Here is a 25,475-nt window from a genome sequence, read left to right on the forward strand (position 1 = left end):
TTATTTAGGTTTATATTCCGCTTTTTGCACTTTTTTCAGCGCTTCAAAGCGGATTACGTTTGTGCCTGGGTTATAGTGGCTTCAGATGTTGCATACAATAGTATGGAAATCAGCCTCTACATCCTTGTCCCACATATACACCCATTAGCTGAAGCCGTGTCTCTCTCTCTTTTTTGGTTTTTTTACAGATCCTTCTCAACCAGGTGTATTGATGAAGGATAGGATAAAAGCAGAAACTAACCAGATCTCGCTCCAGTGGGATGAGCCCATAAATATGAGCACAGTAGAATACAGTTTTAATATCACATACAGCAATTCCTCTGGGCTCCCCGTGTGGCTCATCAACACTGCTGCTTCCGCCAGCCTTGAGAATCTTAGATCAGGAACGCTGTACGACATAACAGTGATGACAGTCGGGGCTCTTGGATATCTCAGCTTTCCTGTCACTGTCTCTTTATATACAAGTAAGTGTAGACTTTTTTTGTTTGTTTGTTTTTTAATTAATCTGAAATGTTCTGCAGATTCCACAGTATTTTTTTTTTTAGTTAAATCTTGATACAATCGGACCTGGTTAATATGTATTGTTTAATGCAGGGGTTCTCAACCCATTCCTCTAGACACACCTAGCTAGTCAGATTTTGCGGCTATCCACAATGACAATGCCTGAGATATAAATCAAATAAATTTATTTTATTTATTTATTTAAGCATTTTTATATACCGGGTTACGTTGGGAACATCACCCCGGTTTACAGGTAACTTAATGCAGCGAGAGGCTTTACAATGAGCAGGTATCATAATGTAGTAACAGGATTACTATGTGGAAAGAGTATATATTACAGGCAAGGGGGTGGTAAGGGTTGCAGTGCCCTGGGGGGAGATGTACTGGGGAAATGTACAGGAAGATAAAACATGTTAAGGAGAAATTCACTGAGATCTAATAGGGGGGGGGATGTATAAACAGGGGGAAGGACTTAATGAGATTTCGGGATTATGTATTACCGGAAATATTAAGAAGGGGTAATTTAAGGAGAAATTATGACGGGATATTTACAGAGAGGTGGTGAGGAAACAGGCTGGGTGTAAAGGGTTAGTTAGGTGTATGCCTGTTTATGAATACTTATTGTGTATATCCTGAGAACCTGACTGGCTGGCTGAGTGCCAAGAACTGGGTGGGAAACCCTGGTGCGCCCTGCATATTTGTTAGAGATGTGAATCAGAACCGGAATCGATTCCGGTTCCGATTCACATCGTTAATTTTTTTTTTTTTGTGCGGCCCGATCGCGGTTTTCTTTATCGGCTGCGCCCGAGCCAATAAACAAAAAACCCACCCCGACCCTTTAAAACTGATCCCTTAGCTTCCCCCACCCTCCCGAACCCCCCCCCCAAAAAAATTTTTACAACTACCTGGTGGTCCAGTGGGGATCCCGGGAGCGATCTCCCGCTCTCGGGCCGTCGGCTGCCACTAATAAAAATGGTGCCAATGGTCCTTTGCCCTTACCATGTGACAGGATATCCGTGCCATTGGCCGGCCCCTGTCACATGGTAGGAGCACTGGATGGCCCGCGCCATTTTTAAAGATGGCGCCGGCCGTCCATTACTTGCATTCGGCAAGGGGGGCCCCCCGATACGTTTATACGTTAATTCTTATTTGTTTCTCATCTAAAATTAAATTAACTACAACCCCCACCCTCCTGACCCCCACAAGACTTGCCAAAAGAGCAGCGGAGGTCTGGGAGCGATCTCCTGCACTCGGGCCGTCGGCTGCCAGTATTCAAAATGGCGCCGATAGCCTTTGCCCTCACTATGTCACAGGGACCGACCGTCATATGTCACAGGCGCCGGCCATCCATTGCTCCTACCATGAGACAGGGGCTGACCAATGACACCAGTAGCCCCTGTGACATAGTAGGTCAAAGGCTATCGGCGCCATTTTGAATACTGGCAGCCAAGGGTGTGAATGCAGGAGATGGCTCCCGGACCCCCCGCTGGACCACCAGGGAGTTTTGGTAAGTCTTGGGGGGTCAGGAGGGTGGGGGGTTTGTTTAAATTGGCTCCTTTAGACGGCAGAATAATTTGGCGAAGATTTGTTGTATTCGTGGGGAATCGCAATACGTTTTGCTTCCCCACGAATACAACGAATATGTCCCTATACGTTGCGGATTTCCAATTCGTAGAGAACCAAGGCACACCCCTAGCGTGCACACATACTTCCAACCCCGCCCCCGGGAACACCTCTGCCTATTTCTGGTAAGATGCACACATATAGACTACACACTATCATAACTTTACCCATATACCAGGTGAGCAATTTTATAACGAGCCATTTCCGCAGGTAACGCACTGTTTTATCCATGGAAATGCATTTGAAAATTACCCTCCCTATGCTTCTTGGAAGTATTTTAATGAGGAACTTACAGAAAATAGGACCAGTGATTGAAAAATAAGTGCTTGAGAATGGGATATACACAAATGTATGAGGTTCCGCCCATTAGATATATTTTTCTTGGTTGCCTCGGGTACATTTAAATTATGAGCCCTCTGGGAAGTACCGGGAGTACCTGAATGTAATCCACTTTGAAGTGCCTGAAAAGCACAATATAAATCAAATCAAATAAATAAATAATGGGGGCAGTGACATTCAAAATAGGGATTCGGTTAAAGGACATGATACCCTTCGCTTGACTCTCTCCTCCTCCTCCTCACCCCTGGTATAATGTCCTTCCTTTCTCTCCCCCCCCCCCCCCCCCCCCACTTCTTGGCATACAGACCTTCCCTCCCCTGTTCTCTCCCCTCACTCCTTTGGAATAATCACCACCTCTTCCTCCAATCCTCCCACTGCCAAGCCCCCTGGCATAATCCAGTGGTTAATGCAAAGTTCAAGCATTCAATGCAGACTTAATATTGCTTGTTCAGAAGAAATCAAGATGCAGTGTTATGGACTGTGCGGGCAGAGCTGATTGCCCTCACATGAATATAGACCGGCTCGTATGTAATCATACATCCCTGATTCCCTTTTTTATTTACATTTTACATTTCTTATGCCTATAAAACATTTACTTTCCTTAGATCGCCCTCTTGCTCGATCCTCATTCAGCAATAGTTATTGAATCATGGAAACCTCCCAGAATAACCCAATAGTTCAGCCTGAGCTCAACCCAGTTTACGCAGACCTCCCACCCAACCAATAGTACACAATAATAAACAAGTTTGATATTAATTACGCAGGATAATTAGCAGGTGCAAAACTGAATATGTTGGCAAATGTATGAGTGTGATTTTCTTATAAAATAGGAACTCGCACATGCAGCTGTTGGTCCCGTCCTCGAACACTCAGAGACCACACCTTTTTTCCACGCATACGTGTACATGAGAAACCAAAAGTATGAGCATACGTTTGATGTTTATAATATAGTGATTACTTGAGTACAGGTTGCTTGTACGTGTATATGCTAATTTTTGCACATGTATCCCTTTGAAAGTTCATCCATTTACGTGTGTAAATCACACTGGGAAAATTAACCGAAGGAAAAGAGACCTGAATTTACGCCGTTCTTTTACCCGCGCTCATGAGAGCAATCCCTGGAGAGGTAGAGTCAGGACGAGGAAAGGATTCATGTGCGCACTTTTTTTTTTAATTTTTGAAAGTACGTGCATAAACGTTTGTGCAGAAAATTACGCTTGCCCTGAGCGGGGCGAGGCTTCCTGCCTGTGTGTTCCCCCGCACGAACCCAGGACCAATCCGTGAATTCTCAAAGCAGGCTTGTGCGCATAAGTCTGCTTTGAAAAGTCAAGGTTAAAATCGGTGGGTACAAAGTGCACGTAGACTTTCGCCCTTCTGTCTTTTTGAAAATTACCCTCATTAAGCCTAAGTACCAAGATAATCAAGAATGCAAATTAGGCAGTACTTAAACGTATTGTGAAATATGGAGGGAGAGAGAAGGTGGCCCTACTGCAACTGGGGCGGCCCCTATCTTTGGGTCACCAGGGGCTCCCTGAGCCACCCCGGTCATGGCATCTGGACAGGGAGAACATCCCAAGACCACCAAGGGAGATAAAAGATGGGGAAAGGCTTCCCTTCCCTGCCCCTCCAAAAAAAAAAAAAAAAAAAAGCGGAATATATTTAAGCATAATAATGTGTTTATATTCCACTTTTCCTAACACTTCAAAGCAGATTATGTTCAGGAACTGCAGGTATTTCTCTATCCCCACAGAGCTTACGACCAGGAAGGATAACTTTCAAAACTATTTGCGGCAGAGCACTTATGTGCGCAGGTGGACGTGCGGAGATTTACCCTTAGTACTTTATAAATAAACTGTGGCGGCAGGAGCTGCACAGTTTTACAAAATACCGCTCGGCTGTGCTCTGGAAGTACTGCGCAAAGATTTCCCCTGTGAAAAATAGTGCCTACTTTACCTATTTTATAAAGACATGTGCATATATTGTGTGTGTGAAAAACACATAATGTGTATGCGGAAAACCCCGAGTTAGATGACGAGGCAGGTGTAGTTTAAAATAGGTGCATGTACTAGAAATCACCAGTTCACTGACAGCGCCACCAGTTCACCAAGACCCTCCCAGTAATTCACTGCACTTCTCCCAGTTCATCCACACTTCCCACCCAAAAATAGTAGACCAAGGACAAGTTTGATATCAATTGCACTACTTAATTATCAGGTGTAAAATTGCGCAAATAAATTGCCTGATAAATTCACATAAATCGCTTTTATAAAATAGCAGCTTCTTTGCCTACCTCATGGCCCCAGACCACACCTTTATTTTTATTTTTTTTGCACAGGTAAATGTGCACACGAAACTAAATATATGCACGTACTTTCAATGTTTATAAAATAACTTGTGCGAATGCTAATTTTTTTACGCTTAACCACTTGGAAAATGTACACACAATTTGGAACATAAGGCAATGGAGAGTGAGGTGACTTGCCCAAGGTCACAAGGAGCGTCACCAGGATTTGAGCCACGACTTCCCTATTTCAGTGTAATAGTGGCCGATAGCATGTTTTCTTATTTTCATGCTAAGATCTCTGGAACATTTCATTTAAATAAATAGTGGAGTAATGATTATTTACTTGCTGGGCTAATATTTTGCCATTTGCTTTTACAGAACCAGAGGAACCAAAAAACCTGCAACTAGTTAAAGTGACAAACAGATCAGTTGTGTTGGGATGGGACCAGCCAGATGAATATAGCAGTACTTACACATATAGAGTGGAGACTCAAGGTGATGTCTCATCCAATATGACATCCAAAAAAGAAACTGCAGAAATAGATGCACTGAATCCTGGACAAAGGTACTTGTTCAGTGTATTTACAAAGGCGAAAGATGGCACCGAAGGAGCAAATGTTTCTTTGCCTGTCTGCACAGGTCAGTTGAACCAAAAATGTTTCACATTCAAGAACATTGTCATTTACAGTGAGATACGGCAGGCATTATCCAATGTCAGAGGTATATTTTGAACCTGCATCTGAAACATATGTTTAAAAAAAAACAAAAGACTACAATCATTATTGTGATTTTATTTTTTGTACTTAGATATTTTTCTGAGCTTGCACAGGACATGTGATTTTCCTCAATCTCTTCACCCCAAGTGAAGTGTTGCTCTCTCTCAAAATTTTGCTGCTTTTTCGGGTTGGAATATTTTCCTGTATGTTTAATTTGTTTTTTTCTTTGTATTTTCTTCACTAATGAGCTCTTTGAAAAAAAAACCTCTATATACATATATATATATTTTTTTTTCTTAGTAGTTTGTTCCCTTTTTCAACCATATCAGGCAAAAAACCTTCAAGAGGTCCAAAAATGCAACTATAAAATGTTCTGCAGATCTCCATGATGTTTGCTTCTGCAGCCTCTGACCTGTCCCCTTCCCCATTTTGGCGCAGAAAGCTTCTTAGCACCATCTCTGCATTCCTTGAAGCAGAGCAATGCAGTTTCAAAATGGCATCTCCTATTACCCATAATTAATAAAAATTCCTCACCAATTCTGGTACCAGAATCTGACACTACTTCCACTACTGTACCTCCTGTTGCTCAGGAATGTCACTCGTTCATTCAAAATATGTGGCTTCAATTCATGCGTCAATATTTATTTATTTAGTTAAAGATAAGTCATTTGTCCACCTCCTTCCCAATTGGAGCCTATACTGGAAACTTTCTCCAATCATCAGCTAGTCTGTTGTCCATTCTTTCTTTTCAACAAAGGCAGGAAGCTATGCTGGAAGAGTCACGCATTTTCAGTTGGTCAAGAGTTGGACTGACATCAGAAGAACCTCCAATAGAACTTTCTGACTCCCAACAGGATTCTTCATTTTTTTATGGCTATTATTCATATCTTTCTCAAGACGGCTCTCTACGTTTACCTTCAGATCCTTCCCCTGAATGGGTTAGAAATACTTTTGTGCCAGTGGATGTCACTTATCCAACTTTTCTTCAAAATACAGCAGCTTCTATTCCTTTCACAATGAAAGAACAAAATTAACCTAGAGAGGACATTTTTGGTGATCTTAAGAAGTACACGGAGCCTCCAAAGCAAGTTCCAATCCACAGGGTCCTTCAAGAGCTTCATTTGAAATTGTGGCAAACTGTGCTCTCTATTGGTAGTGAGAAAATTAGATTTCAAGTATCACACGCCACAGAATCAAGGCCACAAAAATTCAGTCGCTGCATGAATCTGTTGTGGAGTTGACGATACAAAAAAAATAAATAAAAAATAAAAAAGTGAAGTGGAGTACTTCGCCGGGGAAGGGAACTAAACTGCTAGATTTTACAGCTAAAAATGTTTTTCAGTTTTTATGTTAACATCCAGAAGTTCAGTCCAAGAATTTTACATGGTCCAATACGTATAAAATTTGCAGAAGTTACGAGACAAATTCAGCAGAGCTTTCTTTTTAGTCTCAAGACTTAATCGTACTGCACTTCAACAAAGGAGAGGTGTGTGTTAAGTATTTAATATGCTACTCATATAACATGCATGATACAGTGTCTAGAAAACTGGCCATAGTAAAAGAAGCAAGGAGATTAGCTTGGAATAGGGCATCAGGACTCCGAGATGATGTGCATGAAAAATTAGCTGACACCCTATGCATGGGGGATAATTTGTTCAGTTAAAAAGTAAGAGGTATTAGGGATCTCTATTTGTTTAAAATGAAATAGATGATGTCCATGACATTGTCTTTTTTTTTTTTCATTTCGTTGAGACCACAAAACAAAAGAAAAGAATGCTGAAATTTCGTTAGAATGTAGTGTGCACTAACACAAAACTCAAAACCTGTTAGCGTGCAATAAGTCCAGTTAATGTGCACTAACTTAGATTTAGTGTGCACTAACCTTAAAATTATGGAAAAATGAAAAAAAAAACCCCTCCAACCATTTTAAAAATGAAATTGAGCAAAAAAAAAACAACACAGAAAAACAAACCACACTGCATGCCCCAGTGGAATTGATAAAGGATCATTGCTTCCCTCTGCAGACACTGACGGCAACTAGGGCTGACCAATAGTTACAGACAGGAAATATCAACCACTTCCATATAGAAGACAATACTTTTATCTCCACAGGAGATTACAACCCTATTCTTGCCAAAGAATTTGTCCACGGCAGCAGCAAGAACAAAGCAGGCAGCTCCCCAAGGAAAAGGGTTCAACCAAGAGCTGTTCATCAGTCCTCTAGTAAATCACAAAATGCTGAAGCTCTTCCAAAGGGGGAGGGAAGGTTACTACAGATGCTTGGGTACTGACAAATATAAATACAGGCTATTGCCTCAGTTTTCAAACCATATCCCCGCTCAGTCCACCACCGCCCCTAAACATTTCTCTACAGCAGTTGGAACCTGTAGCTCCTCTAGCAGTACCAGACTTGAGGAAAACAAGGATTCTATTCCAGACACTTCCTCATCCCAAATAAGGTAGAAGGGCCTGCATCCTATTCTAGACCTCAGGAGACGAATTCAGAATGACTTCATTGGGCACCATTCTTCCTCATTACCTTGTTTTGACCACTTTGGTTTTGTAAAATGTCTAAACACCCTTCTCCTTTCACAAGAAGCACAGGAAATATTTGGGATTTAGAATAGGAGAATGCTACCAGTAATGTGATCTCCCTTTTGCTCTAGCAGCAAAAGAAAGCATGTTTACCTACATTTTGGCCGTTCTGGCTGCACACATAAGGAAGAAGATTATTCTAGTCCTGCATTTGGATGATTGCTTAATTTTAGGGTCACGCTGCTTTCACTCTTCAAACTCTTCATGCAGTGGGCTTCGTTATAAACTTCCAAAAATCAGTCCTAGAACCAAGCAATAACTGGATCTCATAGGAGCTTCCTTGAATATAACAATATATAGAAACATAGAAATGACAGCAGAAGAAGACCAAATGGCCCATCCAGTCTGCCCAGCAAGCTATGCACTTTCTTTTTTCCTCTTACTTGTTACGCTTGGCTCTTAGTACCTTTTAGTTTTATTTCCCTTCCACCCCACCATTAATGTAGAGAGCAGTGTTGGAACTGCATCTAATTGAATTTGTAGCTTAGTTAGGGGTAGTAACCGCCTCAATAAACAAGCTACACCCATGCTTTTGTTTACTCGACTATGTAATTTAGTCCTTGTTGGTTGTTGTTTATATATATAGATCCTCTTTTCTACATTGCCCCTGCCGTTGAAGCAGAGAGCTATGCTGGCTATGCGTTGAAAGTGAAGTATCAGACTTTCTCCCCTACCTTTAGTATGTCTGTAGTTATATTTGCATTGTTACTGCTATAGTTCACTTGTGAAATACTTCCAGCTTTAGCAAAGGAAGGTTTGTGCACCAGTACTGAAAAGCTGGAGCCTATTCAGATATCTGGCTCTGTCCTCACATGATTTAAGACACAAAAACATACAACAAGGCTTTCAGACTGAATAATGTGTTTTCAGACAGTATGACTGTTGGGATATAGTTTCATCGTTGAACAGAAATGTATGTTCTGTAAGATATTTAAAAACTAATTTTTATTTTTCTCTTTTAAGATGCTGATCCTGTATCTCAGCTTAGTTGTGCTCCAGTGAATGGCACGCCAAGCCTAACAGTATGGTGGGCATGCCCTCCAGGCAGCAACACGGGCCTCAGAATTCTGATCCGTTCAGACACATGGAGCAACGAGACGGAAGTTTCAGCCTGCACATCCGGCAACCAGTCTTGGGCTCCAATCAATTTAAATTACTTCACCTCTTATACTATCAATGTGACAACCCTTTCATGTGGAAATGGCAGTGTCCCGGTACAAGCAGCAAACTGTCTGACTTCTATCACTTGTAAGTATAGAATAAACCTACAGGGAGGATTTATGAAATAATCTGCACTAATACTTAGGAATGTGCAGGGGTAAAAAAAAAATTTGTTTTGTGTTTTTTGTTTTCGGGAGTTCCTCCCTGGCCCCCCCCCCCCCCCCCATGAATGTCATTTCCTTTAATGTTTAATTAGTTTCTTTTGTTGAAAAATTAATGAAACAAACATTAAAAAAAACCCCACAAACAACAAAAAAAAAAGAAACAGGGCTTCCCAAGACAGCCTGTCCCCACCAGGAAAGATTTGGGGGCTGGGATCCCCCCCCCCCCCCCCCCCCCCCCCCGGCCTCCACTTACCTGGGTTGGTGGGGATCTACTGGCAAGGACTAGACTCAGGCCAAAGCTTCAGCCTTGCATAGACAAAGGCCATGATAAATCGCTGAGACCTCTGCCTAGGCTCCACACAAGGCTGAGGATTGGCATTGCCGTACAGCAAAGTGGTTCCCTCCACAGAGGAGGCTGTGCCGGAGCTGATTTAATCTGAGGCGCTCCAGTGGATGCTGTCATTTGTGAAGAAAGAAGAATTGGATCTATGGACCTCTGGGCCTAGACCTGATCCTGGGCTGAGGCCCTGGCGGGTCCTGGACTCCGTCAGGTCCTGGTGTCAGTCCTGGACTTAGGCCGAGGCCCAGGGGTCAGGACCAGGCTCCTGGACCATGCCTAGGCCCTGGTGTCAGGACCCTCCTCTAGACCAGTCCCCAGCATTGGACCTGGGCCCAGGCCCCAGCCTAGTTCAAGGCCCAGGTGTCTGGGCCCAGCCTTGAGCCTGGGTCTGGGCTGAGGCCCAGGTCTCTAGACCCAGCTTGGCCATGTTTTGGATACCTGATGGATCAGGCAAGTAATTTTTTGGGGGCACCTGGGTCTTTCCTCTGATCTCAACTGAGGCCCCAGCATCAGCACTTGCTTAAGCCGAGACCCCAGCTTCGCACTCAGGTCTAGGCCATAGCCCCAGCTTTGGGCCTCGGTCTAAGCCCTAGGCAAGACCCCAGCTTTGGGTCTAGGCCTAGCCCTAGGCCAAGGCATCGGCATCTCGCATGGGCCGTGGCCCCTGTTGTGGGCCTTGGCCTATGCCTTAAGCTCGGGCCTAGGTGTAGGCCCGACTGGAAGTTTTAACCGAATGATTCATTTAATTCAGAGGGACCCTCACATTTTTGGAGGGGATCCCCGAATGAAACGAATTGGCCCTTATTCAATATGTTTTGCAAATTCGATTAAACAGCAGCTGCTGAAAAGACAGGGGATCCAGTTCAAATTCCCTTTTTCATTCTTGCATGCATGTTCTGCATGCTACAGATTTATGTGCTGGAAAAAAAACCAGATTGGCTAGTAGGACTGCCTGATCTGGTTTCATTCATCTCCCCTGCATGATGGAGATACTTGTATGTTTGGCATTCATTTAGCCATACATGTAGAAAATGCAGTTAGTAAATGAGAGTAGACATTCATTTGCCAAGACTTCCAAGAGAAAATGAAAATTGACTTGAAAGAACTTGTCAAATTAATGAAAAGGTTGTGAGATGAACAATATCCAGCAAAATGGGATACTCCTTAGAGTGACTTGCAAGTAAGTTTTATAGTGGTTTTGTAGCTATCTCAAACATTGTTCTAATGCCATTTGCTTCTCTGAGGGAGATTGCTATCTGCTAGGTAGGTGTTTTCTTTATTAGGTACTGATGTTTTTCCTTTTTCTTTTTGTTGTAGCTCCTCCTGCTCCACAGTTGATACCAACTGTTAAAGCAGATTCTCAGAATACACTGCAAGTGGATTTCAGTGACTTTAATGCAACTAATGGACTCATCAAAGCATATGCAGTGATAGTCACAACCGATGCATCAGGTGAGGCTCAGATGATGTACCTCATATTTCTGTCTCTTAGTTGTACAGTGCTTCCAGTCCTGGCTGCTTGTTTACAGGTGCCTAGAAGATTTGTATGCATTGAGAAGGCGATGTGCTTAGTTCCTGGGGGAGGGAGGATTACTGCCTGCTGCAGAGTTAAGCACAAATACTTTATCTTTCTGCATGAGGACCTGAATGACCCAGGGAACATGACAGGGGATAAAAATGTGACTTGCAAATCTTTCCTAAAGTTAATAAGCTAAATTTTTTGGGTACTTGCCAGGTTCTTATGGCCTGGATTGGCCACTGTTGGAAACAGGATGCTGGGCTTGATGGACCCTTGGTCTGACCCAATATGGCATTTTCTTATGTTCTTATGTTCTTAAATCTGCATCATGGACCGTACAATTTAAACGTTCTTGGGATAGATATTGCACATAGTGCAGTGATAAGGGCAGATAACAGGTGGAAGTATAAAGATCGTAAGAATAGCCGTACTGGGTCAGACCAAAGATCCATCAATGGCCTGTTTCCAACCATGGCTAATTCAGGTCACAAGCACCTGGCAAGAGTGGGTTTTCATGCTTGCACAGGCATATGAAATTTGGAAGGCCAGAACGGGGAAAACACAGGCTGATGGTTGGAGAGTGAAAGTACAAGTGCATCAGACTTGTTAAACCAGTAAGGCCGCATTAAGCTGCCTTGGTTAGACCATAACTACTTTGGTTACAAACCTAACAGCAATGGTACAACTTCAGGCTTCCAAGGAGGCTGAAGTAACCTGCATGGAGCGCAGTTAGAGTTCTAACAGTGGTGATACAGCTTCCTCAGGCTTCCAAAATGGCAGGGGTAATCTACACGGAGGAGCCAGGATTAAGACATGGAGTCAAATAACAATCCTAAATAGCACATGGGGGAGGTTACAGTTTTAAACAGAAGACGTGGGGGTAACCTGCACAGAGCGGCAGTTACACCCCTGAAACATGGCTGGGCAAACTGGATGGGCCATTTTGGTCTTTTTCTGCTGTCATTTACTATGTTACTAAGCTTACTAGTGAGCAAAGGAAGGAAGAGAATGGCCTCGTTATTTTGGTCGATTGTGTGGATGATGCAAAACTTGGTGGTAAGAAAGCTGACCTGGATGTTGAATTAAGTATGGAAGTATAAGAATAAAAAAAGAAGATGACAAAGCATGAAATAGCCTACCAGCAGAAGTGTTGGAAGCTAGGACTTGCAGTGGAATCTGGATATGTGTGAGTCATTGATGAAAGACAGTGGCAGGAACAGGATTGACAGGTTAAGTAAACCTGGTACCAGGACAGGGCATGGGGGTAGTCTGTTGGTACCAGTAGGCCGCACTCCCTAAAAGCCAACTGGATCAGTGCTGGCAAGTTCAAGGTGGCAAGGCACAGTCTAGTAAGACCCACAGGGACCAGGCAACTGGATGTTTGGGCTTTGGCCTCATTGGTTTTGGTGGCTGCAGGGATTGTGCAGGGTTTGAGGGGAAAGGGGGCTGAATGAGTGTTGGAGTGGGTGTGGAAACTAGCATGGCAGAGAACCAAAGAGGAAGATGATAAAAATAGATTTGGATAAGGAGCGATGTCCCATAGGCAGTCAGTTTGGCAGCTGAGACATATCCTTGACCGTGTGGACCAGAATAACTGGGCAGACGAGATGGGCCATTTGGCCTTTCTGCCATCATCATCTGTTTTGACGCTCAGTTTTTCAATTTTGTACCTTCCGCATTACGTTCAGTTTTTATTCCGCAATGCTGATCCTTTTCAGTAGCATGCATGCATGCTAAAACGTTAGCACCTGATCCAAAGCAGATGTTAAATTTTAGGCTTAGCAAATGTACACTAAATAGCAGGTGGAAGAGAACCTATCTGTGCACTATTTTCCATGCGCTTCTAAAACTTAATTTGTATATTTATGTCCCTACATTTACACGCACGTAGGTGCTTTTAGCAGGTACCCACTAATATTTTCTTACCTTGGTTTAGTGCTAGGGCCTTTACAGCAGGGCTTCCCAAACCTGTCTTGGGGATCCTACAGCCAGTTGGTTTTTCAGGATATCCTCAATGAATATGCATGAGATAAATTTGTATATCAAGGGAACTCAGCATATGGTGTTCCCCAGGAAAGGTTCGGGAAGCCCTGCTTTACAGGGTAATTTTCAGAGGGACTTCTGTGGGTAAAACTGTGTTTTATGTACAGAAATGGCTTTTTTCAAAACTCTTCACTTGGTGTGTGGGTAAACTTATGCACATATGGGGTTTGCAGTTACACGCATGCTTTTGCATTTTCAAAAGTGAGTGTAAATTTTTCCAAAACCTATTTGTTTTGATACTCAACTTTAATTCTGTATGATTTACAAAATTAAACAAAAAGACAATACATATGAATCATACAATCACAAGCAACACAAAACAACTCCCTGACCCAGAAGTAAATGCCTAAAAAGGCCAATTTCTGTGTACAGCTTACCAAGTGCAATCTTGTGCGGGCAGTATTGTTGGAATAATTTGCAAAAAGGAAAGTTATGGGCGTGTCAATGTGTACATGCATTCCCTTTGAAAAACTGGTGTACCTTCTGCATGTATTTGCCATCTCATTTGTGGGCTGTTAAAAAAAAAGACCCTCTTAGTACGTTACATGCTAATTTTAGTGCATCCTAAACTAGACCTCTGTCTGGATCCGATATGATTATTGCTCAAGTCTGAAAAATGCAACATTGCATACATTTGGCCAACTGAAAAAAAAAAAATTACTTGAATGGAATTCAGCTTATTCAAATACAATATATTAGAAGGTAATGCAGAAGGATGGATGAATTGGTGCGTTTAAAATGCCATCCATGGGGCTTCATTTCTCTGCCAGAGTCTCTGGCAAAATACTAAGCCTATGAGAAAATAGTCTAGGCTTGTCAATGCCCAAACTTTCTTAAAGAAAAACCCAAAAAACTCCCCATGCCATTTTTTTTAAGGTCTGAATAACTTTATGATGCTATCTCACATCTGGGCTTTGTCTCCCCCCAACCCTCACCCCCATTATCTCTTCATCCTCAGGGTTGGTAATCCAGAGGCTGGTATTTACGTATTTCCCGAGCCATTTGCTCGGGAAATATGGCTTGGTGGAAAATTGCCGCCCTCTGCCCGGCTGAAAGTGCCGAGCGGCACACTGTTTGGGAGCAGGTGTAAATGCGAACGCCTACATTTATACACCCACTTCTGAAAATCGAATATATGTGCAGAAATGGTTTCCCCACCTTTGGGAACACCCCTTTCCAGTACATGTACAAGTACACGTGAAATTGCTTCCGTGAGTATTTTTATATGCAGAAACCCCAGGATAATCTTCTGACAACTATGGGGGTCATTTTCAAAGGAGTTACGCATGTAAATGTGACATGCTATCGTAGCAATTTTCAAAAGCTATTTACTCGAGTAAAGTGCACTTACTTGAGTAAATCCTATGGACAATTCAATGGCATATATTGTAGCAATTTTGAAAAGCCCACTTACTTGAGTAAAGTGTATTTACTCGAGCAAAAACCAGTTTTGCTCGAGTAAATGCTTTTTAAAATCTACCCCTATATGCATAAATCTTCATTTTATACATGTAAATATTTTTGAAATCTGCTCCATAATGTACATAAAGTTTAAAAAAAAAAAAAAAAAGTCATACAAATTCTAGAGAGCATTCAGAATTTTTAAATTTTCTTTGCACCACAGTTTTGTTACAGCCCCAGCGTGTCCCCATCTGTTCCTTCACCTTTCACAAGCATTAATCTGCCATAACCTGCTCATGGAAATCTTTCCCATTGCGAAAGGAGATCAGAGAAAATTTCTGTTGTGGTCAGCAAAAGAGCCATCTGCAGGTTTACTTAGAGCCCATAGAGTTGGGTAAAGAATACAAAATGCTCTACATCCAAACTAATTAATAAAACACAAGTCAACAAAATTTGTTTTCATGGTGGAGGAAGAGAACACTGGTTGTTGTCTGTCCATGAATTGGGCCTTTAGGGTTGATTTTCAGAAAATATTTTTAGACTTGAGTAAACTAGGGCACGGGGGGAGAGAGAGAGTGACTTTCCCACCGTCACCGAGGCCAGGGCAGCGAGAGGAGCTGAGAGCAGGCTCAGACCATACCACCTCCCCAATCTTTTACGCAGTAGAAGTAATTCTTGCCCATAATGAGCATAATATTCAGAAGTTTATTTATTTATTGTTTTTTTTAATACCGATGTTCGTAACAAACATCACATCGGTGTACAAACTTGTTAGCAAATGCACAGTTAAAAGCATTTGAAATAATAAAACAAGAGTATGAAATACATAAGATCCTTAATAAAACTATCATAAATAAAATCTCTATAAAATCAAAAAATAGAAATCTAAACGTAATGACAAAGTAAAGTTTTGAAAAGAAGATAGAGAGATTATGTTACAGAAAAGGCTTGTTGGAGTAAACAAGTTTTGAGTCCTTTCTTGAAGGTTTTGGTGTTTGCTTCATGTCATAAGTCTTGAGGGAGAGAATTCCATAATTGTGGTCCAGCAATAGACAGTGTTCTTTCTCTTACTGCGTTTAAGTGTGTGGATTTTGGTGAAGGGATTGGTAAAGTTCCATTATTAGCTGATCTGGTTGTTCTCTGTGGGGTATGAAAGTGTAATGTGGCTGTAAGCCACTCAATTTTGTCATTATATAAGGTCTTATGAATTAGGGATAGTAATACGGTAGGTAATTGGTTACCAGTGTAGTTCTATTAAAATCGGTGTTATGTGTTCAGTTCTCTTGGTGTTGGTTAAAATTCTGGCCACAGAGTTCTGTAGAAGTTGGAGTGGTCTGGTTGAGGAGGCAGGTAGACCTAATAATAAGGTGTTGCGGTAATCCATTTTTGAAAAGAACATAAGAAATTGCCATGCTGGGTCAGACCAAGGGTCCATCAAGCCCAGCATCCTGTTTCCAACAGAGGCCAAACCAGGCTACAAGAACCTGGCAATTACCCAAACACTAAGAAGATCCCATGCTACTGATGCAATTAATAGCAGTGGCTATTCCCTAAGTAAACTTGATTAATAGCAGTTAATGGACTTTTCTTCCAAGAACTTATCCAAATCTTTTTTTAACCCAGCTATACTAACTGCACTAACCACATCCTCTGGCAACAAATTCCAGAGCTTTATTGTGCGTTTCGTGAAAAAGAATTTTCTCTGATTAGTAAATGTGCTACTTGCTAACTTCATGGAGTGCCCCCTAGTCTTTCTATTATCTGAAAGAGTAAATAACCGATTCACATCTACCCGTTCTAGACCTCTCATGATTTTAAACATCTCTATCATATCCCCCCTCAGCCGTCTCTTCTCCAAGCTGGAAAGTCCTAACCTCTTTTTAGTCTTTCTTCATAGGGGAACTGTTCCATTCCCCTTATCATTTTGGAAGCCCTTCTGTGTACCTTCTCCATCGCAATTATATCTTTTTGAGATTCGGCGACCAGAATTGTACACAGTATTCAAGGTGCGGTCTCACCATGGAGCGATACAGAGGCATTATGATATTTTCCATTTTATTCACCATTCCCTTTCTAATAATTCCCATCATTCTGTTTGCTTTTTTGACTGCCGCAGCACACTGAACCAACGATTTCAATGTGTTATCCACTATGACGCCTAGATCTCTTTCTTGGGTTGTAGCACCTAATATGGAACCTAACATTGTGTAACTATAGCATGGGTTATTTTTCCCTATATGCATCACCTTGCACTTATCCACATTAAATTTCATCTGCCATTTGGATGCCCAATTTTCCAGTCTCACAAGGTCTTCCTGCAATTTATCACAACCTGCTTGTGATTTAACTACTCTGAACAATTTTGTATCATCTGCAAATTTGATTATCTCACTCGTCGTATTTCTTTCCAGATCATTTATAAATATATTGAAAAGTAAGGGTCCCAGTACAGATCCCTGAGGCACTCCACTGTCCACTCCCTTCCACTGAGAAAATTGTCCATTTAATCCTACTCTCTGTTTCCTGCCTTTTAGCCAGTTTGCAATCCACGAAAGCACATTGCCACCTATCCATGACTTTTTACTTTTCCTAGAAGCCTCTCATGAGGGACTTTGTTCAAACGCTTTCTGAAAATCCAAGTACACTACATCTACCGGTTCACCTTTATCCACATGTTTATTAACTCCTTCAAAAAAGTGAAACAGATTTGTGAGGCAAAACTTGCCTTGGGTAAAGCCATGCTGACTTTGTTCCATTTAAACCATGTCTTTCTATATGTTCTGTAGCTTGGGAGTCATAGCCGAAGCAATTCCCCTTGCTAACTCGCTTTGTTAGCGTTTCAAAGACCTTTAAATATTGGAAACAGATGACATCATCTCGATGGAACACCCCTGAGGTTCGCGCCCTTGCTTGTACAAGAGTCTGGATGCGCTCTATGCGTGCCCTAGGCATCAGGACAAGATGGCAGAGTTGCAGCGTCGAGCCGGTCCGGGGACGCCGGAGGGAGGTGGCATGGATATGCCACGGCAGCCAGCCATCCATCAGACCCGGAGGGGGTCGCCACAGAGGTAAAGAGGGCAGAGTGAGGGCGTCGAGCAGCGACAGACGCAACAACTTTTAGTTTTCTTAGAAGCCTCTCATGAGGGACTTGTCAAATGCTTTCTGAAAATCCAATACACTACATCTACCGGTTCACCTTTATCCACATGTTTATTAACCCCTTCAAAAACTGAAGCAGATTTGTGAGGCAAGACTTCCCTTGGGTAAATCCATGTTGACTGTGTTCCATTAAACCATGCCTTTCTATATGCTCTACGATTTTGATCTTGAGAATAGTTTCCACTATTTTTCCCAGCACTGAAGTCAGGCTCGCAAAACTGTTCTAAAATCTTGTTTGTGTCTGAGAGGTTTTAGTCTTTTTAAAACATTTAATGTAAATAGCCATCTTTAATTATATTGCTTATCCACCACTTTAAATTTATTTCACTATCGAGCATTACTCCTAGGTCTTTGACTTCACGTGTGATCATATATCTTTTGGCGTTTTTCAATACTTCATCCTCTATATGTTTATTCATTTTATTACAGATTATGAGAAATTCTGTTTTCTTTGGGTTGAGAGATAAGCTCATCTGTGTTAGTACTTGGGTAATTGCTGAGAGGTAGATTTCCCAGAGTTTTAAAGTAGCTTCAAGGGACTTTGTAATTGGAATTAAAATCTGTACATCGTCTGCATAAATAAAATGAGTTAATCCAAGTTTGCACAGAGGCAGCATATAAATATTAAAAAGAGTGGAGGATATTGAAGATCCTTGAGGGACACCATGTTTTAAATTTATTTGTTCTGATTCTTTATTATTGATTTTAACCTTGAAAGATCTGTTAGCCAGATATGATTCGAACCACTGCAGTGTTATTTATTAGACTTATTTCATTTAACCTGCTCAATAATGTACTATGGTTAACTGCATCAAATGCTGCCGATATATCTACTAATACTAATAAATATGTTTGACCATTATCTAAACCCCTTAGGATTGTGTCCAAGAGGGAGATTAATAGAGTTTCTGTACTGTAGAATTTACAAAATCCAAATTGAGCGGGGTAAAGAACATTATGGCTTTCTATGGTGCTGTAAGCTGTTTGTTGACAACTTTTTCTAATAGTTTGGAAAGAAATGGTAAAATAGAAATGGGTCTTAAATTAGAGGGGTTGGTTGAGTTTATTTGAGAGTTTTTAAAAATCGGTTTGACTGTGGCACCTTTTAGTATATCTGGGACTCTACCTTGATCTAGAGAAAGATTGATAATGTCGGCTAGGGGCTTTGCTATTAAATTAGGTATTGTTTTAAGTAATTTGATAGGAATGTCATCCAATGGATGATTCATGGCCAGATTCATGGTTTTTATAAGGATCTCGATTTCAGTTGAAGAGATACTGTCGAATTCGGGCCATGCAATTTCTGAATTTGTTGGTAATGTTATTTTATAATTGTCATTTATGCCAATGTTTTTTACAAGGTTTTATCTCTAAAAAAAATTCACAATTTCATTACATTTATTTTCAGTATTCACATTAGATATTGAATTCGGGGAAGGATTGGTTAGTTCTGCAACATATGAAAATAAGACTCTCGGATTATATTAGAAATCATGTATTTTAAGAACATAAGAACATGCCATACTAGGTCAGACCAAGGGTCCATCAAGCCCAGCATCCTGTTTCCAACAGTGGCCAATCCAGGCCATAAGAACCTGGCAAGTACCCAAAAACTAAGTCTATTCCATGTAACCATTGCTAATGGCAGTGGCTATTCTCTAAGTGAACTTAATAGCAGGTAATGGACTTCTCCTCCAAGAACTTATCCAATCCTTTTTTAAACACAGCTATACTAACTGCACTAAACACATCCTCTGGCAACAAATTCCAGAGATGGGGTTTTTTTGGGGGGTTTTTTTGTTTTTTATTTATGCATTTTCATTTAAAGAACAATAATCGACTGTTGAAACAGAGATTACAAATAAATGTAAGGAATAAAATTTGCATAGTAATCTCGCTTAGACTTATTAGTATTGGTTTTATAATTTGAAAGTAGAATTGTTGCAGCTCACGGACACAGCAACTCCCAATGGGACCCCCCCTAGCGGCTCTGCTGGTTCTCTTCGCCATGGCTCGGCATGGCACACGCCGCAGCAGGCCTCCCACAGCCTGCCGCATGGCCACAGACACCGTCCTGCTCTCCCTGACGGGGCTTCCCCTAGGTGTGTGCACGGGAAAGCTCCGCCCCTTAAAGGGGCAGTGACGCAAAAGTCAAGCCCGGCCCCGGAGGATGATGTCATCAAGGAGGGGTATTTAAACCCCACAGCTGCTATGGAGAATTGCCTTTGCAACGGGTCGTCTCTGCTGAGTCCTTAATTGCTGTCCTGCTCCATGCCTTGTTCCTGCTCCATGCCTTGTTCCTGCTCCGTACCCAGTTCCTGCTCCTGTATCCAGTCCTCTGCTTGATTCTTCGGTTTGGCCTAGACTTGTCTTCTCGTCTATGATCGTCTGCTCTCCATCCTGACCCTTGGCCTGTGATTCCGTTCCGCTTCTTCGCTGCCTGCCCTGGATCTCTGCCTGGACTTCATCCGCTTCTCTGTGGAGCTTCAGTTCTTGGTTCCTGTCATGCTAGGTGAACACCTAGCATGACAGGAACCAATGAATGCAGGAGAGCTCCTCGGGGGCTCTCCCGCGTTCATAGGCTATCCGCTCCTCAGAGGGCCGTCCCGCCTGATCTCTTGGAACCATTCCGTGAGAGTGCTTCTCTTCACCAGCTCCACCTCCCGGAGCGAGTTCCATTGGGGCAATCCCTCGATGGCCATCACCTCTTGCTCTGGCTCAAGGGTCCACAACCATAACAAGAATCCTACAGTGACTTAGAATCCCACTCCAACATCTCTTTCTCCATTTTTTTTCTGCAATTCTAAGCACGCGTTTCATTAATTTCAGTTCAGCTGAATACCATGGGGTTCTATGTTTCCTTTTATATTTTATGTCTTTTTTGATGATGGGACAGCAGGAGTCAGCTACGTTTTTTTATGAGTGAGATCCATGATGTGGTGGCATTGTCAATATTCGTTAGGTCTAAGCTATTCAGGGCATTTGGCATGATTTCTATTAGATCCTCTAGTTTGCAAGGTTTCCTATATTCACTAATTGTTTTTTGGGTCATCGGAACACTTTTAGAATTATGTATCATAAAATGTGAAGTGATTTGTCGGTGATCCGACCAGGGGATGGGCCGGCATATAGGCACAGCTGCATTTTCTACAAGTGAATTAACGAATACAAGTTCAAATGTGTGACCAGCCCTGTGTGTTTGATCGTTTATAATTTGCTGAAAACCTAAGGCATACATAGCTGATAAAAATGCTTCACAGTTAGCTGATTGTGGTACAGCGTCTACATGCAAGTTGAAATCCCCCAATATAACAGTTGGAATATCTATATTTATGTTGTTCACTATGAATTCAATTAAGGGGGGTGCGTTGAGATCTAGTAGTCCCGGAGGAGCATATATTAGACATATTTGTAAGTCTTTTGTTTTTAATAGACCAATTTCAAAATGTGATGGGATATCAATTATTTGTAAACTTATTTTAACTTCTTTCTTTATCATCAGTAATAAACCACCTCCTCTTTTATTAATTCTTGGGAAGGAGAAAATATCATATGTTTTTTGGTAGTTGATTTATCAGTACAGTGTCAGATTTTTTGACCATGTCTCTGTAACTCCACAGAAGTCCAGTTTGCTGTCTAATATGAGATCATTAAAAACTGGCATTTTTTTTTTTTTTTTACAAGAGATTGAGCATTAAGTAGTAATATCGAGAGCAATGATGGTCGAGTTAGTGACCAAGGGAATAGGAGTTAATACTCTTAGTCTATGTCGTGCTTTCCATTGCAGCTTTTTTGATGTGGTATTGGATCTAGAGAGGCTAATAATCGAGAATATTTGGTAGTTTTCCATGACAATCGCCCATTGGAAAAGTTCTATTATTTGAATGTTAAATATTAAAAATACCTTAGTTGTTTGCTCGGGGAAAAACTAAGGGGCAAAACTAAGGGGCAGGTCCCTTAGTCGCGCTCCTTCTGCACACGGTGCCTCTGACCCTCTGCTGGTGCTTTTGACCCCCTCGTTCGTGCTGATGATGTTCTTACGTCAGCATCATCATCCGAGGGGGGAAGGGCACCGCAGGTCTCCTCGAGGGTTGAAGAGCAGCAAGCAGCAACGAGGGAAAACAGTAGAATATTATTCCAAGCCTCTGATGAGGCAAAACAGCGTCCTAACCAGCCGATGGATTCCAGGAAGCGTTTCCAAGGGTAAAGCAGTATTTTGCCCGCAAAAATGTCCTGCCTGATATGCAGGAAAATCGAAACATGCGTGTACTGTTCACTTGTAAATTTGCCCCACATTGAGCGGAGGCATTTCTGGGGGGGGAATTGGGGAGGGGTTTGCACTTATGCAATGTGCTTTGCGCAGGAAATTTAGGAAGACGTTTTAGCAGGTGCAAGTATGTGTGGGCAGCTTTGGTGGGATAATTTTCAAAGTGGACTTAGGCAAATGAGCGAGCTTTGGAAAATTGGTGTAACCCGTGCGTGCATTTGTTGGCTAGCTTATGTTGCAGAATTGCCCCCAGTCAGTACGGTAGTGTTGTTAGCCATGGCAAAGCAAAATTGCAGTCCATTGGTCTTAGAAATCTCTCTCTGTTCCCTTAGCTTGAGAGGCGTTGCACTATTGGGTCTCATGAGACAGTGCTAAAACTCGGATGCCGCACCCTCTAACGAGAGTCATTTTGCGTCATTCTCTGACCTTAGACTTGTCACCTGCATTCACTCGTTTAACAGTCTTGTGTGCTATTTTGTTCAGTTTCTTCTAGCTTTTTTTTTAATCGCTGTCTTGCTTTCATAGGTTTAAAGCCTCCAACAGGAATCCTGGGCAAAACGTATAGTGACTTCATGAACAAAACTACAAACGCATACGTCACTTACGTCCTGCAGCCTTCTAGAGCAAGATCTTCAAAACAAGCTGGGAGCATGACAGTGACTATTGGAGACGAATCTAAAACACATGGATATTACAATGGGAAGCTAGAGCCAAAATCCACTTACTGGTATTTCATTTTTTATGACTTTCCTTTGCTGTTACTGGGGGAAGTAGGTTCTCTTCTTGTCTTGATCCAGCGAATCAGCCAACTTGCGGTTCAAGATTCTTTAACGGCTGCATTAATTTCCTCTCTGGGTATAAACTTGTTCTATACAGCCATGCTATATGCTCTCAGGCTCCGGCTTCCCTTCTAAGTGATCAAATGGCTAGAAAACAGAATTATACACTATAGGGATTCCTTTTAACTGTGGCAGAATGACTTGTCACGTAAATAATTCTTTTACTCTCTGTCCCTTTAGTAAAAGCTGTGCCCTGTGGTCTTTCTATACATTATCCTCTCTGGCATTTTGTTCTTTCTCTTTTGGTGTTCTTTTTACAACTTTCACTAGTTTTCCTTTTTTTGTGTGTTTATTTCAAAATATAATTGTAAAACCCAGGTAGAAGCTGGAGAATAGAGGGGTTTTGGGTTGTTTTTTTAAATCTTTTTTTCAATATTATATATATATATATTTCTGCAAATTATAGGTAATATCAGCAAGTACTGATTCTTGACAGATACTGTACTGATATATTGTTTTGGATGATGCTATGCTAGTTGGGAAGCACACAATAATCCTTAGAACCTCAAGGGATGATTTCATGAAGACTTTTTTTTTTTTTCCTAAATTTGTCCGAGTAACATTTTATTTAGCAGAGTAAGTAAAATGTGACCAGGGGCTCAGGACATGGCCAGTGATTCTCTTTACTGGGTATGGAAACTTGTTTCCCCCTCTGTAATACAAAGCAGATGCCCCACTGAGCACCTGACCACTGGATACATACACCTCAGGCGAACCTAAGCCCTGGGAAAAGGATTTAGTTCACGCATTGGATTGTTGGCTCTAATTATACTAAATTTATTCATACTAAAACAAGGGTCTTGAACAAGCTTACCTCCAAAGGCTCCACAGTAAGAATCAGACAGTAGTCAGTAGCAAAAATCACACACTCTCAGGCTGATGCAATATTGGCACGGAGAAAACCAGCACTCATGATTGAGCATCTGCTCTCCTAGCACGCGCCGATCGACCTCTCCGGGACGCCCGATTTCATATTTAAATCGGCTGCTGCATTAAAAAGGAGGTGCTAGGGGAATTGTGCATCCCTAGCGCCTTCTCGACAGAGGACGCCCAGGAGAGATCGGCTGTCAGCGGTTTAGGAAAATGGACGCTCAATTAATGAGCATCCCTCTTCCTAACCTGACCACTGGCACACTTTTTTTTTTTAAACATTTCTGCACCAGGAAACAAACCCCATAGCAAGCAGGCAAAGGATTAAAGCAAAAACCTGAGCAAAAAAAGAAAAAAGCACTCCTGCAAGCCTCATCTTTTATACATCTAGATGTATAAGGCTTAATGGCATAAGCACACTATTCCCACTCAAATTCATGGCCAAACCTAGGCCATTGTTCTTTATAGGAAAAAGTTAAGTAGTTTAAGTATAAGCTAAGTAGTTAAAATACAAATGGAAGATGGATCTTTTGGAATCGGCATCACATGATTTTGTGTATTGAACTGGCAGTTAACTCAACAGTACATAATGCAGACTGAAAATTGTCCCCAAAATGTACAGAAATGTTTGCAAAGAATCAATTTCCTGAAGAGCCTATAGTCTGAATGGGAATACCTGAGATAAAGGGAGCTTGCAATGTACATGTACACTTTTAACATACTTGCTTTTATAGATAATTGTCCTGTGTAGTTTTCCTTTTGAAAATTAGCATAATGTACATGCATTAAAAGTGCCCACAACAAGGAATTCATCTGCTTGGATAATCACTTTTTTTTTTTTTTTTTTTTGCAATCAATCAGGAATACATTTTTAAAATGAAAGCCCTTCAAGAGGAATTGGATTCAGACAGCAACCAATGAGGGTCCCGACTTTTACGGTTTAGGGAACAAATAAACTTGGGGGGTAGCTTGCTGATGAGGCTTTTACTACTCTTAATCATTAAGCCTGTTGCTTTTGATGCAGCTCCAGCATTGCTCTCTGCTTCCACGACAGGGGTTAAGGGAAATTGGATTCAAACATCATCTGAGGGCCCTGACCTTTAACGTCTGGTAAACTAAGTATGAGGGTAACCTGCACAGTGCAGCAGATACTGGCACAAGCTTGCTGGGCAGACTGGGTGGATCAGTTGGTCCTTTTATGCCGCCGTTTCTATGTTTCTATTAAGTCAAGGCTATAGAACTTCCTTGCTACATCTTCATTTGGCTTCAATTTGAAGATATCTGCAAAGCTGCTACTTGATCTTCTCTTCGTACTTTTATGGCTCATTACTACCTAGAAAACTCTTCAGCGAAGACAGTTCTTAAAGCATATTTAATTGCTTCGTTCAACTCTACCCTCCAACCACAGACAATTACAGGTTGCAGTAATGTACTAAGATGTGCAAATAACAAAATAATCGTACGCAACCCTCAGCTTGGGAGTTCTTACATGAGTTGGCTGATTTTTAGCCTGCTTGTCTATGGAGTGAAAGCCAAGTTGCTCACCTGGTACAGGTGTTCTCTATAGGCCATGGAATAAATCAGCCACACGATCCCCACCACCTACCCTTAGGGGTAGATTTTCAAAAACCGCGAATAGGCGTACTTTTGTTGG

At 41.7% G+C, this 25,475-nt stretch overlaps 1 protein-coding gene across 1 annotated transcript in view; it reads left to right on the forward strand.

The window, feature by feature from the left end:
* Window positions 1-25,475, forward strand: part of LOC115079207 (receptor-type tyrosine-protein phosphatase eta-like) — a 164,984-nt gene that overhangs the window by 100,342 nt on the left and 39,167 nt on the right. The window contains exons 20-24 of the mRNA XM_029582465.1: window positions 189-464; window positions 5,126-5,386; window positions 9,022-9,306; window positions 11,041-11,175; window positions 22,638-22,839. Coding sequence (XP_029438325.1) covers window positions 189-464; window positions 5,126-5,386; window positions 9,022-9,306; window positions 11,041-11,175; window positions 22,638-22,839 — 1,159 coding nt within the window. The remainder of the gene's footprint in view (window positions 1-188; window positions 465-5,125; window positions 5,387-9,021; window positions 9,307-11,040; window positions 11,176-22,637; window positions 22,840-25,475) is intronic.

The sequence above is a fragment of the Rhinatrema bivittatum genome, chromosome 17 (genome assembly GCF_901001135.1).
Source record: "Rhinatrema bivittatum chromosome 17, aRhiBiv1.1, whole genome shotgun sequence".
In the NCBI taxonomy this organism is placed as follows: domain Eukaryota; kingdom Metazoa; phylum Chordata; class Amphibia; order Gymnophiona; family Rhinatrematidae; genus Rhinatrema; species Rhinatrema bivittatum.